The 19077-nt window shown below is 38.2% G+C and overlaps 3 protein-coding genes and 1 long non-coding RNA gene across 4 annotated transcripts; 1 reads left to right on the forward strand and 3 right to left on the reverse strand.

Annotated features, from left to right (window-relative positions):
• Positions 1 to 2273: 2273 nt before the first annotated feature.
• Positions 2274 to 4621, forward strand: LOC106428671 (proteasome subunit beta type-7-A-like). The gene is made up of 9 exons (XM_013869419.3): positions 2274 to 2434; positions 2601 to 2763; positions 3024 to 3165; positions 3273 to 3369; positions 3432 to 3501; positions 3582 to 3686; positions 3776 to 3874; positions 4102 to 4189; positions 4323 to 4621. Exons 1-9 carry the CDS (start codon positions 2289 to 2291, stop codon positions 4397 to 4399), a joined length of 987 nt encoding a protein of 328 aa, XP_013724873.2. The 5' UTR covers positions 2274 to 2288; the 3' UTR covers positions 4400 to 4621.
• A 617-nt stretch (positions 4622 to 5238) lies between these two features.
• Positions 5239 to 7469, reverse strand: LOC106428669 (eukaryotic translation initiation factor 3 subunit I-like). Its single transcript, XM_013869416.3, has 9 exons — positions 7359 to 7469; positions 7048 to 7271; positions 6511 to 6726; positions 6292 to 6425; positions 6096 to 6215; positions 5909 to 5998; positions 5728 to 5814; positions 5549 to 5628; positions 5239 to 5441 (listed from the first exon to the last, which is right to left on the reverse strand). The coding sequence occupies exons 2-9, from the start codon at positions 7229 to 7231 to the stop codon at positions 5366 to 5368; spliced, it is 987 nt and encodes a 328-aa protein (XP_013724870.1). The 5' UTR covers positions 7232 to 7271; positions 7359 to 7469; the 3' UTR covers positions 5239 to 5365.
• Positions 7470 to 9374: 1905 nt separating this feature from the next.
• On the reverse strand, positions 9375 to 11314 carry LOC111201965. Its single transcript, XR_007319085.1, has 2 exons — positions 11148 to 11314; positions 9375 to 9652 (listed from the first exon to the last, which is right to left on the reverse strand). It is a non-coding gene; the product is annotated as an uncharacterized LOC111201965 (long non-coding RNA).
• Positions 11315 to 12317: 1003 nt separating this feature from the next.
• On the reverse strand, positions 12318 to 14713 carry LOC106428623 (SAGA-associated factor 29 homolog A-like). The gene is made up of 9 exons (XM_048746971.1): positions 14389 to 14713; positions 14020 to 14113; positions 13836 to 13903; positions 13581 to 13699; positions 13412 to 13497; positions 13144 to 13197; positions 12915 to 13059; positions 12802 to 12815; positions 12318 to 12710 (listed from the first exon to the last, which is right to left on the reverse strand). Exons 1-9 carry the CDS (start codon positions 14507 to 14509, stop codon positions 12608 to 12610), a joined length of 804 nt encoding a protein of 267 aa, XP_048602928.1. The 5' UTR covers positions 14510 to 14713; the 3' UTR covers positions 12318 to 12607.
• Positions 14714 to 19077: the final 4364 nt, after the last annotated feature.

Below are 19077 nucleotides of genomic sequence, written 5' to 3' on the forward strand. Positions count from 1 at the left end.
CAATTTCTTTCTGTCCAGAAGACATTTCTTCAACAACAGATTCATGTTCTTCTGGCTCATATGGCCTAGTCTCCTATGCCATAGTACAATATCGTCTTGTCTTCTCTCAATGGCTAGTGATTCCGCAGCTGCTGGTCTCCACTGCAGCAGATAGAGAGTATCCTATCTTCTTCCAGTGAGCAGAGTTTGTTCTCCAGCTTTAATGCTTAGAACACCATTCTCTGACTCAAAACGGTAGCCAACTTTCTCAAAGGTTCCAAGTGACAAGAGATTTCTGTCCATCTCAGGAATGAACCTTACATTTGTGAGCAAAACGTTCAGACCTGCTTCATTCTTGACTCTGATGCTACCAACCCCTTTCACTCTAGATACTGTCTGATTACCCATCCTCACAGAACCACCAGCTTCCTCATCTAAGTCTTCAAACCATTCTCGGTGGTGACACATATGGTAACTGCATCAAGTATACATTATACATTCATATTCAAGATGAACATCAGTGGATGACAAAGCTTCTGAGACGTAGAGGCCAGCTGCCTCTGCAAGATTATTCTTTCCTCTAGACGATTCTCCTTTGTTACCACCATAGTCCTTCTTTGACTGAGACTTATTCTTGTTAGGACATGTGCTTCTAAAGTGTCCTTCCTCACCGAAAGTCCAACATCCTTTCTTAGTCCTCAATTTAGATCTAGACTTTGTGGACTTGGAGTTCTTCTCACGGTTGTCTGACCTTCCTCTAGTCTCTGTCTTTTCTCTTGCGTAGAGACCCTCAGCATGACTTTAATGCTCTTCTTGATAGAACCAAACTCAAGTTCCTTAGAGTATATCGCAGCAATCACTTCATCTAGCGTTAAAGTAGTTCTACCAGTACCATACTTCAAGGTATCTCTCAGCTGATCGAAAGGTTTTGGTAAGGACATCAGTAACAAAATGGCTTGGTCTTCATCTGACACCAAGACATTTGTGTTCTCCAAATATGTTATTATCTGAAGGAACTCATCAATGTTGCCTTCAATAGACAGATTTTCAGACATCTTGAAGCTGTATAGCTTCTGTTTGAGGTAGATCCGGTTAGGAAGGGCTTTAGACATGTACAGTTTGTCTAGAGCACTTATCATCGCAGCGGCTGTCTCTCCTTCTTGATCTTCCTCAACACTCGGTCTGTAACGCTCAGTACAATAGTACTACATGCCTTTCTCTTCTTCTCTTCTAAAGCCTCTTGCTTTTCTTTAGCTTCTTTCTCTTCTTCTTCAGTTTGTTTCGAGTCTGGAGCTTTCTCTGCCGTAGCTTCGGCTTCTCTGAGAACGACGCTAAGCCCCAGTATATCCAGGTGGGCCATGAGCTTCTCCTTCCTTCCACATCGTGTAGTCTCCACGTCCGTCAAACTTCTCAACCTCTATTCGAGCTGAAGACATGGTTCACTGAACCTCAGCTCTGATACCACTCTGTTAAGTCTCCTTGACCCTAAAAGCGTCGACTTTCCTTTAGAGAAGACCCAACAAATCAAGAACAGAGGATATGGCGAAAAACAGAGGACTGAAGAAACAGAGTTGTATGAAGAAGATGAAGTTTAAAACAGAGCAAGAAAATGGAGCACACAAGCAAATTTATCCAGTTCACTCCCGTTAACGAGGGTAGCTACGTCTGGCCGAGTTGGTAACTTAGAATCCACTAGATTCAGATAGAGTTTACAATAGGAAACTTAAGTGACCCACCTCAATGCCCTTCACTAGCACTTGAGGTTCACTCTAACGATTCCTATGACTGAGAAAACAAGCTAATGAGTTTATGCTATTACAAGTTTTCTCTCTCTATCTATTACTCCGTATCTCTCTCTCTTGACACTTCCTTCTCTTTATAGAGAAACCCTGGAGCAGCTCGCTTCATGACCTAACGCAGACGCTTCCTTTGGAGCTGAGACAGCTCACTGATTGCGTTTGCAGGGAGAGCACAAGCACGCCTTGTTCCTTTTGAATTCCACATGAGGACAGCTTGTACGAGCGCCAAACCCGCGGTGTAGCTGTTTCCTCCTGTTGTGGTCCCAAAAGCATTCTTAATCGTAGTGCAGTTTACATCGACTCTGGTTAAGACATGAGTTAAGTTCTTTAATGTGTTTGTCCACTTCTGTTACTTGGTCATCACGGTTTCACCTTCACACTTTAGATTAGAACTTTTAATCGTCCCATAGACGGGCTCAGCTATAGAAGTATTGATAGATGGGCTCAGTAACAAGGAATAAAAAGCCCATAGGAACTGTAATCTGAGTGGAAAGACGACAATGCCCCTGGATGGATCTTCTGAAGGTTAATTGGGGAAGAAGAAAACACTCTCTCTTTTATTATTTGTTCTTGGCTTCGAAGCAGCTCTTTCCTCTCGACTTGTATCTGTTCTCCCCAAACCCCTTCCGATTCGATCAACCCTCGTCGTCGTCCAGGTAAATCTCTTCTAAAGTTGAGCTTCATACTCAGCACTTTCTCATCTTGAGATTTCTCTCCTCGATTCCGGCGTTATATGTTCTCGATCCGAGAGAGAGACAAGTTTTTCTGGGGAATCGTTTGATTTTTTTTAAATTGCTTTTCTTCTCCCTGTTGTTATTGTAGACTTTTCGATTTTGGAAGAATGAGTCAGGCAGGAGTAGATGTTCCAGCGAAGGGTGGGTTCAGCTTCGATCTGTGTAAGAGGAATGATATGCTTATCCAAAAGGGTCTTAAAGCTCCCTCCTTTTTGAAGACCGGTACTACCATCGTCGGTTTGATCTTCAAGGTCTCGCCTATACTTTATTGTATCTATAATTTGATTAGCTGAGTGAGGCCTATGACTGAGCCCTTTCAGCGACTAGATTGCTTTTTAGTTTGTTCTGCGCCTCTGTGTAGTGTAGTGTAGTGTAGTGTAGTGTAGAGCACATTAATTAAAACATGTGAAGATGTTTGTGTTATTGTGCTATCATTGTTGTTTTTAATTGCTTTTTAGTTAATGGTTGTGGTGGCTGTATTAAGCTGATTTCAGTATCTGTGGTTGTATAGGATGGTGTGATACTAGGCGCTGATACACGAGCAACGGAGGGACCTATCGTTGCTGATAAGAACTGTGAGAAGATTCACTACATGGCACCTAACATTTATTGCTGTGGTGCTGGTACCGCTGCTGACACTGAAGCTGTAACTGGTATTTTCCTTTCTAACATTGGTGTGACAGATCTAATTTGGTATTAATGCGTTGCTCCATCTGAAACTTGATGCTTTTGTTATCTTTGTTTCTATCTCTTTGTCCAGATATGGTCAGCTCGCAGTTGAGGTTGCATCGTTACCAGACTGGCCGAGACTCTCGGGTTATCACTGCTTTGACCCTTCTCAAAAAACATCTTTTCAGGTAATGTTTCATCTATCCATCTAGAGAAACGTAGATGACTTAACTGCCCAAATGTCATACAGCTATCAAGGTCATGTCTCTGCTGCTCTTGTCCTTGGTGGAGTCGATATCACCGGGCCTCATCTGCATACCGTAAGTTTAAACAGATGCTATCTTCTGAGAAAAGATTTTGTCCTTTTTGTTGTTTATTTATGTTACCTTTTTATGCACAGATATACCCACACGGTTCAACTGACACACTACCATTTGCTACAATGGGTTCTGGTTCTCTTGCTGCTATGTCCGTCTTTGAGGCAAAGTACAAAGAAGGTCTAACTGTAAGTAGTCTGAGGAACATTCATCTTTCAGTTTCAATATGTGTTAGTTTCTGCCTTCTTATTGATTATATTGTTACAATATCTTCCAGAGGGATGAAGGAATCAAGCTGGTCGCTGAAGCCATATGCTCGGGAATATTCAACGACCTGGGTAGTGGTAGCAACGTGGACATCTGCGTGATCACAAAGGTCTGTCTTTGCCTGATACCTCTGTGATTAAATAACAAAACTTCTTATGGTTAGAATATGTGACTTGTAATGTATCATATCATACCGTTGAACCATGAAGAACCCAAGTCTTTGCATTACCATTAGATATATGCAAAACACCCCTGGCTTCAAATCAAACTCTTTATGCGTTAGCTTTGTCTTGTTCGTTGCTTACTGAACTTGTTGTCATTGTATTGGCAATACAGGGGCACAAGGAATATCTCAGGAACTACATGGAACCAAACCCAAGAACCTATGTCAGCAGCAAAGGTTATTCATTCACCAAGAAAACCGGTAAAGCTAATCTCTCTCTTTACTTGATCAAACACAACATGATTAGGCTCTTAAGAGACCCCTGAGACAGTTAACTCTAGCCTATCCTTTTTCTGACTTCAGTTTATTTGGTTGATTGTGTATTTGGAAACAGAGGTTCTTCGCACGAAAATCACCCCATTGATGGAGCGAGTTGAGATTACAGAAGTGGGTGAAGCTATGGAAGAATGAATGAATCTCTCTCAAGTCTCTTTGCTTTTGTATTCATCTTTACCAAGATCTTATAACATTGTGTGCGTTAGACATATTAGTCTTGTCTTTCTTTACCAATGTTGTTGAAGGATTATCCAAAATCTTTTCTTACCAATCTTAAGGATTTCAATGCTATTAGACTTCGAAATTTCTTTGTTCGGAATCTTATGAAACGAATTTTCTAAAAGTTATTCTCTCTTATACTTTTGGATCATCGTGAGTTTCTTCCATTGTCATTCTCCTGGTTTGCCACTAGTCTCCGTTTCTCCAATCAGAAGGCATAATTTCATAAACAACCACATGCATTCTTTCCACTGGTATATAAGTATAATAAGTGACTGATTATCTCAGCTGAAACGGTCTTTGAAACCAAAAATATCATTGCAGAAGAAGAAAAAAAGGCAGACAGAAGTTGATTATCTAGATGAACAGAGACTATAAAGTAGAAACAAGCTATATGCTCTTGCAGCTGTTTTTTTCAAGCCTTAAACTAAACACGCGAGAGTTTAAATGGTCGCTTGAAGCCAAACTTCAAATTGCAGAAGAAGAAAAATATCATTGCAGAACCAGGGTGCTTAATGCTTATATATTATTGCCAAGAAAGCAGCAGTTGGTCAAAACTTTACTTGGAGGTTTTTTATAAATTTGTACGCATCCTTGGTTAACTACCTAGCTCCATTCCAAGAAAGAGAGACATGTTTTCGCTGTTATTGAGTTAAACACTAACTTACAAATAAACCTAACAGAATGGAATCCCAAAAAGATCGCAGGTTTGTAACTTGTAATTCAAAAAGTATGAAATGTACAAAATCTAAGGATTCGATCCAAAATTCAAACATTTCATATCTCAGCACCATTAAAGTATTGATAGTATGGAAAAACATTTATAATCCAGAAAAGAGACGGAACAAAATGCGGATTGAGAGATTTGTTTTAAAAAGGGATCTAAATCCTGATGTTGAAGTAATCAGAGTCAAAGTGATGCAGTCTGACGTATCCATCTTCACCTCCACTAGAGAAACTGTTGGAGAAACAAAACTCACAACCTCAGCAACAGAGACAAAAAGAACAAAAAAAAGAATCACAGTATGAAGATTGTATCAATCAATGAATCAGATAATGTTATACCTCTTTCCATCAGGGTTGAATGCCAAAGCATTTATAGGACCAAAATGACCTTTCACACCACCAATTTCCTCTTGCAGAATCTACATTTTGTTTATTACCAAACATACAGTTATATTTATATAGACACATGTTCATGGTTACAGTTTTCGAATATAAAAACATCTTATCATAACACTAACCTTGTCATAAAACTTAGCCTCGAACTTCCCAGCACGATGATCAGTGGTTGTAACAGCTGATGCATCTTGACCACCTCCAAGCACAACCTATGAGAGAGCAGAACAAAAAAAACAACATTCACGACAATGTTGAATTTTTGATAATAGAATTCAAACTTCTTGACGTATTACTATTACATACATGGTCAAGAAGTGGAGACATGGAGACGGCGTTTACAGGCACCCCTGAAACGTAAGTCTTAAGGAGAGTCAACGTCCTCATGTCCCACAGCTGAGACAGTTAAACAAAACCAGACCAGTCTTATCAGAAATATAGATAGAAAAACCGTACAACTTCGAAACGACAGATAGAAGAAAGGAACACATGCCTTTGCAGTCTTGTCAAGTGAACCAGTAATGAAGTGAGAATCATCAGCTGATTTGGTGAGCGATGTGATTGTGTTCTTATGACCAACTTCCGCATCTGATTCCTTGAGCAATTTCCCAGTCTAGCAACAACAATTGCCAAAGTTAAGTGAAACTGATACACCACCACAAACCAGGTCAAGAAGCTTTTGAATTTACCTCAGCATCCCAGATCCTGAGCACAGCATCTTCACCACCACTAACAATGGTTTGGTTCAAGGGTCCCCAAACAGCTCTGTTTATCCTCTTCCTCCCGTTAGGGCTCTCAAGGACAAGCACGGACTCACTAACCTCTGCAACAATGAATCAACACAGTTTCCTTTTACACATAGACTAGAGCTTCCACCTACAAACATATAAGCAAGTAACAAAACTTACGGTCTTCAGGATCTTCAGCGATGCGTTTGACATGAATAGCAGAAGTACGCTCCATGAAGGGATCAGTGGTGATCACAGCAAGCTTATCTCCAAGAGCAAAATCAACCGACCTCGCAGGAGAACCAAACTTGAAACTGAACAACTGTTGGCCGGTTTTCACATCCCATAGCTTCGCACTCTGATCAGCACTTCCGGTTATCAACCTCAACGAGTCCCCTAAAATTCACAAAACAAAATCAAACAAAACAAAACAAAAAAAAAGAAATCAACTTTAAATCAAAATAACAAAAAGGGTTTTCTATATAACATCAATTAAAACCCTAACAATCATCCAATCAATAACATATGATACAACTCATAACAATTGGGAATCAAATCAAAATCATCCTAAAATTCACAAAACAAAATCAACAAAAAGAAATCAACTTTAAATCAAAATAACAAAAAGGGTTTTCTATAAAACACCAACTAAAACCCTAACAATCATCCAATCAAAAAGATATTTACAAAGTCCAACACTTTCGAGGTCGGTCTTACTTGAGACATCACAGCACCAAACGGCACCGTTGTGGCCACGGAAGGTACCATGGCGTTCGCCGTTATCGGCGTACCAGAGAGTGGGGGTGTGATCCTTGGCGCAGGAGAAGAGCATGTCGCCATCTCTGTTGTACCTGAGGAACGTCAATGGACGTTCGTGTCCCTTCATCAGTATCGGCCTCATCTTTTCCTTAAAAGCTCTTTCTTTATCACAACACCTTAATCTGAAAACAGATGCAGAACGAATCGATTCAGGATAAGAAAATATCAGATCTGAAAAGTGATTAAATGGATTGGGGATGAGCTAAAACCAAAGATGAGAAGTTGCAGACGAAGGAGAAGAAGCTAACACCAGATTTTTAGAATAAAACCCTAATGTTGAAGTGTGCTCTGTTTTGACAATTATACCCTTTCTCATCATCGACCTTACGACGCCGTTTTTTACAGCCTCAAGTCTCGACCAAGCTAAACCGGTCCGTTTTCCACTATTGATCCGACCGGGTCCTCTATGGTACGTGAATAATCGACCGGTTTACTAATCAATTCATCTATTTTTGTTTACATTTTTTAATGCTGAAAGATAATTTGTTTTTTGTTTTTTTTTTGGTTAATAAGACCATCTTTATCCCTAATACCCTTTTAGGGGTCCTTAATGATTTTTTAGTAATAAATTTAATCTTTAGTGGGCTTAATAACCTCTATTAAGAAACTTCCATTTTAAACGGTCCAATGGGAGTTTCTTAATTAGAGATTCTTAATTTTTCTTTTAATTTATTTATTAGACAAAATATATTAAAATATAACATTTTAAACATAAATTAAAAAAAAACATGAAAATAAAGATTAGTACAATAATCGAGAATATTTTGAAGCAAACTTCCGAACTTAGTTGTTATCTTCAGAACTCTCCAAATTTATGCCATATGTGTTCAACCAAATCAGCCTTCAGTTGTTGATGCTTATGTGGATCACGAATTCGAGTTCGAGCACCCATCATATTGGTGATATTTGAAGGGATATCTCTTTCCACATCGACATCGACATGTGAACTCCCGGTGTCTTCTCCTTGTTAGAACTCTGAAACATTAAGCAGAGAATATCCATCTCGTTCGTCTTCTACTATCATATTATGGAGTATGATACATGCTCTCATAATCTTTCCAATTTTGGCTTTGTCCCAAAAAAGTGCTGGGTTTTTAATAATGGCAAAGCGAGCTTGCAAGACTCCAAAAGCACGCTCGACATCTTTCGGACAGCTTCTTGTTGTTTAGCAAATAAAACCACTTTCGGTCCTTGTGGCTCCCGAATAGATTGGATAAAAGTAGCCCATTTCGGATAAATACCGTCAGTGAGATATTAAGCCAAATGATACTCCCTTCCATTGACCGAGTAAGTGACTTGCAGTGCTTTACCTTGTATTATGTCATCAAAAACAGGTGAGCGATCAAGAACATTGATATCATTTAAGGTACCTGGAGGTCCAAAAAACGCATGCCATATCCAGAGATCAAATGAAGCAACCGCCTCTAAAACAATTGTGGGTTTTCCCGAACCACGTGCATATTGCCCTTTCCAAGCGGTGGGACAATTCTTCCACTCCCAATGCATACAATTGATGCTTCCTATCATCCCGGGAAATCCACGGAACTCACCAGCATGAAGTAGACGTTGAAGATCGTCCGGTGTTGGTCTTCTTAGGTACTCATCGCCGAATAAAGATATTATTCCTTCCACAAAATGTTCCACACATGACCGAGCAGTAGTTTCAGCGAGTCAGAGGTATTCGTCAACAGCATCCGCCGCATTACCGTATGCCAAGACACGAATGGCTGCTGTACATTTTTGAAGTGGAGAGAGACTAAGCCGGCCGAGAGCATCTTTTTTTTGTCGAAAGAATTCAACTTCATTGGAGAGTCGATCAACAATACGCATGAACAATGACTTGTTCATTCTAAATCGCCGTCGGAATAGATTTCGAGGATATGTTGGGGTTTCACTGAAATAGTCATCCCATAAACGTTTATCGCCTTCTTCACGATTTCTTTCGATGTGAACTCGTTTTTTCCTCTCGTTTTTGACTTCTTGATCACTATAATTAATGGCTAAATCTTCGAATGTTTGCTCAAAATATTGATCAACATATTCTTCAAAATATTGATCAAAATCCACAGAATTGTTATGAGAAGAAGAGGCCATTGAAGGAGAAAATAAAAAAAATTGTGAAGATGAGAGTGTTTGTGTTTTGCACTCGTTTGTGTACGTAAGGAGTGTTTGTATTTTGCAAATAAACTTTAGAATGCAATGCTGTATTATATAGAGAAGCAGAGACTGTACAAAATAAACTTTAGAATGCAATCAACACATACATCTTGTGACACAAGCAGACACATACGGAGACACATCTTGTGACACAAGCAGACACATCTTGTGACTCTACAAGAGACTTTACAAAAGCAAACGGACAAACATACACGAAAACAAGTAACAAGTACACACACAAAAATAATTAACTCGTGACTCTTGCATCTTGTGACATCTTCCCTCTCGTGACTACATCTTGCAGTTCGTGACTCACCCATCTTGTGACATCTTTCCTATTTCCTCTCTGCAAGTACACACACGAAAACAAGTTCAACATTTTCACATAATAAACTCTCTGCAATACACAAGAACATTGAACATTAAACATAACATTGAAATAAAACACAGAGTTCAAACAACTAAACAAGAACAAGAACATGAACATAACAAGAACATGAACAAAAAGATGCTCCTTTTTTAACATACACAAGAACAGAAACATAACAAGAACAGGAACATACGCAGCCAACATGAAGCTAGTTATCGAGCATCTTTGTAAGAAGCTTAGCCTTTAGTGTTCTTCTTTTTCAGAAAGTGGCTCTTGTTTAGAAATGAGACTGTCAAGCAGACTCATTTTCGAAACTTTCTCTTTCAGGGCTAAGTCTTTCTCTTTCAGGGCAATGTCTTTCTCTTTAATAGAGCACATGGCCTGAAACTTAGCCGCAGCCTCCTTATCTTCTATTGGTTTCTTTGCAGAAGCGGCATTAGAACCCTTAACACCAGCTGGACGTTTGGTAGGTTGGTCATCCAGATTGATAGTAGCTTGAGAGCTTGCTGTTTCCGATCCATCCTCACACTTTCTCTTCCTAGCGTTTCCACCCATCTTAGTATTAGCATGCTCACACCATTTCTGGTCATAACGGAGCTCCTCCCAAGCATGGTGAAGGTTAAACTTAAGCTTGTGATCGTTGTAAAAAATTTGGTGTGCCAGTTTCACAACATCACTCTCACTCTGACCACTTATTTTTTGTCTTGTTGCAGCCGCATAGCATCCACAGAACTTGCACACAAGATCGTTCATCTTCTGCCACCTTTGCTTACACTGAAGAGGTTCTCGCTTATCACCTCTCCTCACCTTTGGACTTGCTGAATAGTAAGCTGCAATGCGGCTCAAGAAAGTTCATGCTTTCTGCTCATTGCTTATGATAGCATCCTTGCTGGTGTTTAACCAGGCGCTAATGAACACTAGATCATCAGAGGGCTCCCATTTCTTTCTTTCTTTGCGTTGGGTAGGTGAGTCTTCACAGAAGCTTGATGTTTCAGTATTTTGGGTGCTAAAGAGAGGGAGTTGCGATGATCCGAGTTCAGGAAGGGGGTTCTCTTGTTGACTGTTAAGCAGATCAACAAAATTGGGGGACTGGCTATATGGATTATACAAATCCATAACCTAAATTAAACAAAGAAGAGAGAAGAAGATGTTGGAAGATGAAGAGAAGAAGATGTTGGAAGATGAAAAGAAGAAGATGTTTAAGATGAAAAGAAGAAAAAAATGAGAATCAATTTTAAAGATGAAAAGAGAAGAAGATGTTGGAAGACACGACTCCTTTAATTGTCTTTACTCTTTGTTGCGTAAATCTGAACTGACATATAGCTAACATATTTATTACCTAACCAAGCATTAATCATTCGCATTCATCACACACTTTCATTCTAACCACAACCTAATTCTCACAAGCAAATGATCTTAAACTCTGTCAACTACTACCAAACGCAATCAATTAAGATCAAAGCAAGAAAACCTTTTAGAAATCAAACAGTACTTGGTCTTGCAATCAGGATCAGCTTCAGTCACTTCCAAGTTACTCTCTTCTGGACCGCCTCATTCCTCCCTGCACGATAAGCCAAAAAATTTAAATTTTTAAACAACCATCTATCAAATCGCATACGTCTTAAAATTAACAATGGAAAGTATAACTTCCAGAGTAGAAGCCGTTCTTCTTCACAGGATCAGTGACCTCAATCTGATGAAACACAAGCCTTTCATTGTTGCGGTAACTACAACATATCTACAAAACCCTCCAAAAAACAGATACAAAACTGATAAACAACTAATAAGATCACAGATGAAAACAACAACTTAATGAGGGGATGATGATTGAGACATACCTTCTTGTTTCCTCCCTCAACTTCGAACCTTTTTGTCTTTCGGCGTTTCAGAGAGTTTTGATAGTTTCACCACAATCCCGACGACATCCTACAAAAAAAGAAACAGAGAAATTCAGTAAGAGACATCAAACGATTTGAAGAAATAAGGAGAGAGGAATCGAGGGACTCGCCGTGGAACTGAGAAGATTTAGAGAATCGATCGACGGAGGAATCGAGGGACAGAGGAATCGTGGTGTGTTTCCATCGGTGGTGAGTTTGGATCATTCCTCTGTCACGGAGAAGACAAGAACGAAGACGGACGATGGGTGGCGGAGGATTGGTGGTGGAGGATCCGTGTGGAGGATCTGTGTGGAGGATCAGTGGTGGGTTTCGTCGTTTCGATCGGTTTCGTCCCTCTCCTTGTTGCAGAGAACACGGAGAAAACAAAGAGACGAAGTGAGAGAAGAAAAGAAAGAAAGAAAAAAAAAATAAACTTTAATTGGGAGGCAGACACGTGGGTTTGCAACCTCACATATATTCGATCACAAAACACTTCTATTAAGGACCGGTAATCTCTATTTTCTTTTCTTCTGATTTAATTTTAATCCACTTAATACCTAAGGACCTAGTTAATAACCTGCGTTAATGGTGGTCTAACACTCTTCATTGAATTATCAGTTTTTCTCGGCCTCTTTTTTTTTTCTTGACAAAAACTAAGCTAAGTAATTTGACCTACCGATTCGGAAAGCCAAACCGGAGGTGAAGAATCAAAATAAAAGAAAATTTATTTATAACCCAGAATTTATAAACGCAATTTTCACACAAACAACAAAAAAAATTGTTTCATTTGGATTCAAAATTGTGCCTCAACATGATATAAATACCCACACATTCCCATATATATATATATTTACACACATTCATACATTACGTTAAACAAGAGTAGCTTTCCCTCAAACTGAATAGGAAAGAAAAAAACAAACCTTTTCATCCTTCAAACTGATCTCATCTTTGATCACAAAGAAGGCAATAACATCAAAACCCTTAACTCTTGCTTTAGCCTCAAAGAAACAAACATGAAGAGTCTCTTATTTCAATGCACCCAATCTGAACATCACTGGCGATGACCTTCTGGTAAAGTAACCACTTTGTGGAAAGGCACTGTTCTTTGAGGTAATGCTCCGTCTTCTTCATCGTCATCAAACTCCAGCAAGTACCTAATATGATCACAACTCTTATCATATATTAATTAAAAATGCTTAACTAGTTTATGATGATGGATATGAACAGAGTTGTGGAGGAACTTACTCATCAGACTTCCTCTGGAACCAGATGATGCAACATGCAGGTTTGAGTATATTCAGAGATTAGTTTGCTGAAGCGAGATTGAAGTTGTGAGGATGCAAAAGAAAGAAACTAACCTTTCGTGGTGTACTTACTACAGTCGCTTTGTAAAGAGCTGTGGTTCCTGGATATACATGTTTCCCTGGTAGAAACTCTTGTGTTGTTGAAGGATCGTTCCTTTTTGGAAACGGTAAAATGCATGACATTGGTAGTTTATACGTCCTGCAAAGATATAACAAGAGAATGTTACTAAAATGTCACTGTAAATGTTTCTTTAAGTTATTATTCGTAATGAGACTTAGTTACCTCTGGCCACCTCCTTCTTCATCATCTCCTGATTCTTCATCAAGTACTTCAACTCTGTGACATAAAAGTTTGAGCCTTTTAAAAATCCATATATGTGGTTCTCTCTTAGATAATTTTCTCTGTAATGTAAATCTCTAGTTTTCCATTTCAGACTCAAACAAGCAACTTTGGTTGTAAACTGTATATTTTTTTTGTTGAATTAACTTAACATTCTTTTTTTTAAAAGAAGAAAAAACATATACGTAATTGCACAAGGGTAGAAACTTACTCTTTTGTTTCTCTATCGAAGTGAATTACTTTCGCCACAAACCATGGATCCTGCTCTGCATCATCTGCTGTAATTCTTGCAGCAACCTACATATAACACATGTCATAATTATTATTATTTTTACTCTATTTTGAATCAACTCAACTCAAAGAAGTAGCTGTTATTGTACCTGTTCGCCCTTTAGACTGGCATATGCCTCGATTTGGTTTCTAGTGGAAGGAGGAACTCTTGTTACATCTGATTCAGCTTTCATTCTCTTCCTCTTCAGACCGTTGCCTTCTGCCACTTCTGTGATATCATTACAAGCATCGTAAAATCTTAATCCATCTTATATATACATATCAAAATATCATTGCAGAAGTTTGAGACTCAAAAGCGTGTCAAGACAAGACGCCAAAAGAGTAAAAACACGACAAGACTATACCTAGTTTTCCGCGTTGTTGCCCTGATGGAAGCAGGGAATCCAGTTGAGCAAGCCGAATGTTTGAAACACTGTGTTAATCACAAAGACTTTGATTAGTGTTCTAAACCCTAATTAAGATTACTTTTTTTTTTTTCAGTCCCCAACTCATTTAAGAAAGGGGGAATGATGAAGAGATGTGGCTTACGTGACTTCACTTTCAGAGAGCTCTTTGGCTTGAATGTACAAATTTTTAAGCCGTGGCAAAGAAGTATCACCAGGCTTCTCAACTACCTCAGGCGCTGTGTTGCAACACAATCTCAAAAGTGTTACATTTACTGATGAAAAAATCACATTTAACTCCAAGTCTTGAAAAGTGTTATTTCAGATTTCATTAGTTTGTTTCCATAATGAATAATCTTTTGATAAATCAAATCCACTATGGGAATTATAAAACATTACTAAGAGAACTTGGGTTAATTACTTGCCAATGATCGAAACACAAACTATCGTTACATTACTAATCGGACCAGTCCCAGATCATCACAAATTTAGGAAGTTTATGTTTGAAGCTTACAAGATTGAAGCTTCTTATGTATCTTATTGATCTCGACAAGAACTTCTTCTTGTTCTTTACGTAAGCGATCAAGTTCCTTCGTGTTCTCCAGTATTCCCGCTACGGCCGGCGTTGACGACATCGCTTGCTCAGGCTTCTTCAACGACACGAGCCCCCGAGAAAAAAATAAACCCCCACCAGAAAGTCAGGCAAATTAGAATTCGAATCTGCGAGTTTCAATTTCCTGCTCCAAAGTCCCAAACAAAAATAGTTATTATGTTTGAATGTTAGAAACATAGGAAGGAAGAACAAGTCTCTGAAACTAAAAAGAAAGACTCGACCTTTTCGTTTTTAAAAGTATTATCAAATTTTGTTCCAAAAAAAAAAAAGTATTATCAAATTCCAAGTCGCAATTTTTATTTTGTTTCGGCCGATTTTTTTTTAATTGGCAGTTCAATGGTGATACGGTGTCGTTTTGTTTAAAGGTAAGTTTTTAAAACATATTACGTATATATATATATATATATATATATATATCTTATTATATAAAATAGAGTTCTTTCTCTCCAGGGCACTCCACATCAGCAGACACGTCACAAATTCGGCTCACAAAAGCTCGACACGTGTCCTTTCTTGCAACACACTGCATTTTATTAATGAGACATTGGACTACTGCATTCCATTGTTTGTTTTGATTACCGAGTTAAGCCTGATACCCATATGCCCATATATTGTTTATGAAAAACACGTTATTTTAAGGTTTGACCTTTTCTTAACACCAAAAAAGAGTTCTTCTGCGTTGTTCCGTTTCCATTCTTCTTTTTTTTTTATCACTGTTCCGTTTCCTTTTCTAATCAGTTGAAAAACTGAGAGTTACAGATTAATGTGAAGCACGATATGACATTAAAGGCGTGTTTACTCTCTGTAAGACGGTGTATCTACACCTATATAAAGGTTATCATTCTTCACTTGAATATCTATACATGTCTGTTTCTTTTCGATCAGACCAAGCCCTTTCTACTTTACGGTTATATGGGAGCGATCTCTGCTTCACTTCAAAACCCTAATCTTATCCCCAAGATCTCTCACTCTTCTGGTCCTCTTTCTGTAACCATCGTGGAGATTCCGAAGCCAGCTTCCGTTTCTGTAGAGGAGGTGCCGGCTAAATCTCCAACGAAAAGATCCTCTCTGTCTGATAATGGAGGAGACGAGACTGATTTGCCAACCACCACGAGTGAGATCATTCTTTCAAGATGCTAAGTGAGTTAATAGAAATTGGGATCTGAAACAATTCGAGGCAAAACAGATCGGGATTCGGTGATAGTTCATGGTTAGATCCTCTAAAGCTCGAATCTTTATTTCAGTTCTGCACTCATTTTATGTAAGCTTATTGCTTTGGTTTTGTAATAAGGTATAGGGAGATGAGTGATTGATTGTTTAATGTATGCTATTGCTTTACTTATAGAGGCAAAGAGGAGAAAGTGGCTTGAAGATAACTCAGAAACAACTACTAACGGTTTTTTTTATCTTTGATACCTCGATTATCCAATGATGGGCATGGATGAAGCAATATCATCACAAGAATATCAACTCCTCAATTAACGGTGATTTCCATATCTTGTGTACTTTGCAGCTAAACATAATTTGAAGTTTGAAGTTTTTGTCTTGCAGGTCATGCTGCAGTGATAGGGTTCTTCATGGCTTACACTTTTGTTCCTGTCGTGAATCCGAATTTTTTTCGTATTGAAATCTAGAGGTCTGTTTGAAATTTGAAGGTTGAAACATGGGTTTAAAGATGTTGTCGAAGAGATTGAATCTGAAGTTAGCTGCAAGGTGGAGCAAGGTAAACCTGGGATGTCGTTAGATAAGAGATTCATCACGAGTTTATTGAGTTTATACCTTCTGTGCTTTCAGTTTTCACCAGAAGGATAGGGTAAGCAGCAATGAGATTTTTTCTTCTCTGTAGAAGAAGCTTAGCTTATTTATAAATAAGAATAAAGAAATGAAAAGATATGAATTGGTTTGCATTTTGCCTCTAACTGAGACGATACACCAGGTTGCAGCATGTGATTTTTGAGTTAGAAGCTTTAGAATTGGTTGGATCAATTAATAGACCACGTGCCTGGCCAGCCTTTCGAGCGTATGGTTTGGAGTTAACTGAAGTGCTGAGTAATCTTACAGATTGGAAGGTGAATATGGTGACAAGTGAGGCTAACTGGGGTGCTTTCTTGATTTCTCGAACCGTGACAAAGGAGATGAGACTTCAGTCCTATGTGGCCCAGGGTAATCCTTCTTGGTTACATGGTTTGCTTGCAGAGGAAGGTACGAGGAACAGCGTGTAACAGATGATGGTGGAGTTGAAAGTCTATGGTGAATCTATGTATTTTTGGAGAGAAGCTGGAGTTTTAGGCTCTTAGCGTTTCTATTTCGGTTTTTAGTTTTAGTGTAGTTTCAATTGTTGTTGAGGTTCCTTTTAAATCTTTATGGTGTTTTTGACACTTTCCATTTTCTCAAGAGTTAAAAAAAATTGGTTTGCGTTTCATGGCCTGATTTGTAAGATTTAAATATAAAGTTTTGGCCTTTTGGGTGGTAGTTTGCTTAAGAATTTGTCATTTAGTCTGATTTTCGTCTAACCTTTCATTTGTAATGGATTTCCATAAATTGGTTTGGTGGACAAAAGTTTTCAGTTGTTTTGGTCATTTTGACTTGCCTTATAAATAGTAACACTTAAATTATTGGTTGAACTAAATAGTAACACTTAAATTATTGGTTAAACTAAAATCATGTTAACCAATTTTTTATAGTAACAATCTAGCTAGAGAATTTTTCATGTCTGACCATTAATTTCTTACTTTTTTTTTGACATCAAACTACAAACTCATACTGACTCTGTGAACCACTTCGGAAGATCTTGATCCATGTGAACGACAAACGACGGTTGCTTCCTGGCACTGCGTGCTAGGCTATCCGCTCTTGAATTTTGCGTCCTTGGTACGTAGATAATCTCTGATCGTGTGAAACCTTCTCTCAGGGTCTTAATATCTTCCAAATAATTTGCAAATGCTGGCCATTCTTCTGGTTCCGAAACCATCTTCACTAACTGAGAACAATCCGTTGCAAACGTAACCTGAAATTGGCGTAAGTTTTTCATGCATTCCATTGCCCAGAGTAGTGCTTCTATCTCCACATGTAGAGGAGATAGACAAGCCCGAACATTCCTTGCTCCCAACGGCCTATCAAAACCTTCTAAAGTACTCAGCCAACTTTGCCCGGAGAAAATCTCATTCTCCTTCCAGGAACCATCTGTAAAACACCATCTCCCCGGAATTGACGGGATGAGTCATAACCTCGACTTGGGATACTATCCTATTTCCGGTCAATACATGTGCATCAGCCCAAAGTATTGACTCTGTGTCTGCCAATTTGAGCGTGTCCCTTGGGTCCATCTCCAGATTACTAAAAACTTTATTGTTCCTTTGTTTCCAAATGTACCAAAGTACCCACACAAATTGATGATCCTCCATCGGTGGGGAGACTCTCCAGAAGAGATGATCCATTAATTTCTTACTTATACCATCATCTCTATAGTGTTATATTATAGAACCCTCAACAAATTATAAGTTCTAAAATTTTCAGATTTATTAGGCAGAAAACAATAAAGTAATAGTTTAAAATTTGTGTACTAACTTATTTTAATATATAATTCTAACATATATACATTCAAAAAAAAAATTAATTAAGAATTCGACATAAAAATGGTGTCCAACGTCTGCGATGAAGGGATGATCATCTCATACAGAACAAGCTTATGGGGAGGGGGGACAGAAAATGGCTTCTCATAGGAGTTTGTATTATTTTCAGTTTTGAGCTTTGCGTAGATGCAGATTTGATTTATGCTCGCATAATCTTTGAATCACAATTGTTATAAAAGTTTGTGGTGTGTGATTATTATGATTTAAACCTATGGAATAAGAGAGAAGAGTCTCATCATACCTTACTATTGGCACACATGTGTTTATCTCGATAGGTGCAGGTAGTTCGTAGGGATTTCAAAATATGTTCGCATGTTACTATCTTTGGCAATATCTATATGGGTCACTTGACCAAACATTTTCTCTTTTTGTTTAAAGGAACTTGAGAAAAGTCAGCGAAGCCTAAGCTTCTGAAGCTAATTGATGAAGCGTTGCAAAATACACATGCAAAATACTAGGAGGAGAAAAGCTGACATAAGTGTTTTTCAGAAAAAGAGAGGGGAGAGAACTAGAGAGAGTTTACCTCATGATGTCTCTTACAAATGCTGCGAGGTCCACAAAAGGACTTCATAATAGAAAAAATTGTCAAGAGTTAGTAACTTTCTTGGTAGGTTTTTACCATTGCCCTTTCAGTACATCAATTATTTTTTAAAAATATTACAATTTAAAACTTTTACATTATAAGAGGGGTTTAGGGAACACCAACCTTCTCTATTAATGGGTTCGAATTTGTAGACACATCAGCTTTTAGGAGGTTTTACATTATAAAACTTCTTTTTAGATAATGAATAATTTAGTATGTATATATTTTCCTAATACTGAAAACATATATTATACCTACTAAAAAGAGTTAATGCAAATTCTGAGAAAATATGTTGGTAATTTGTAAGTATTATTTTATGATATTCTTGAGTATTCATTTTCTATTTTTCAAGGACCAACTATATTTGTTTGTGGA

The sequence above is a fragment of the Brassica napus genome, chromosome C2 (genome assembly GCF_020379485.1).
Source record: "Brassica napus cultivar Da-Ae chromosome C2, Da-Ae, whole genome shotgun sequence".
In the NCBI taxonomy this organism is placed as follows: Eukaryota; Viridiplantae; Streptophyta; class Magnoliopsida; order Brassicales; family Brassicaceae; genus Brassica; species Brassica napus.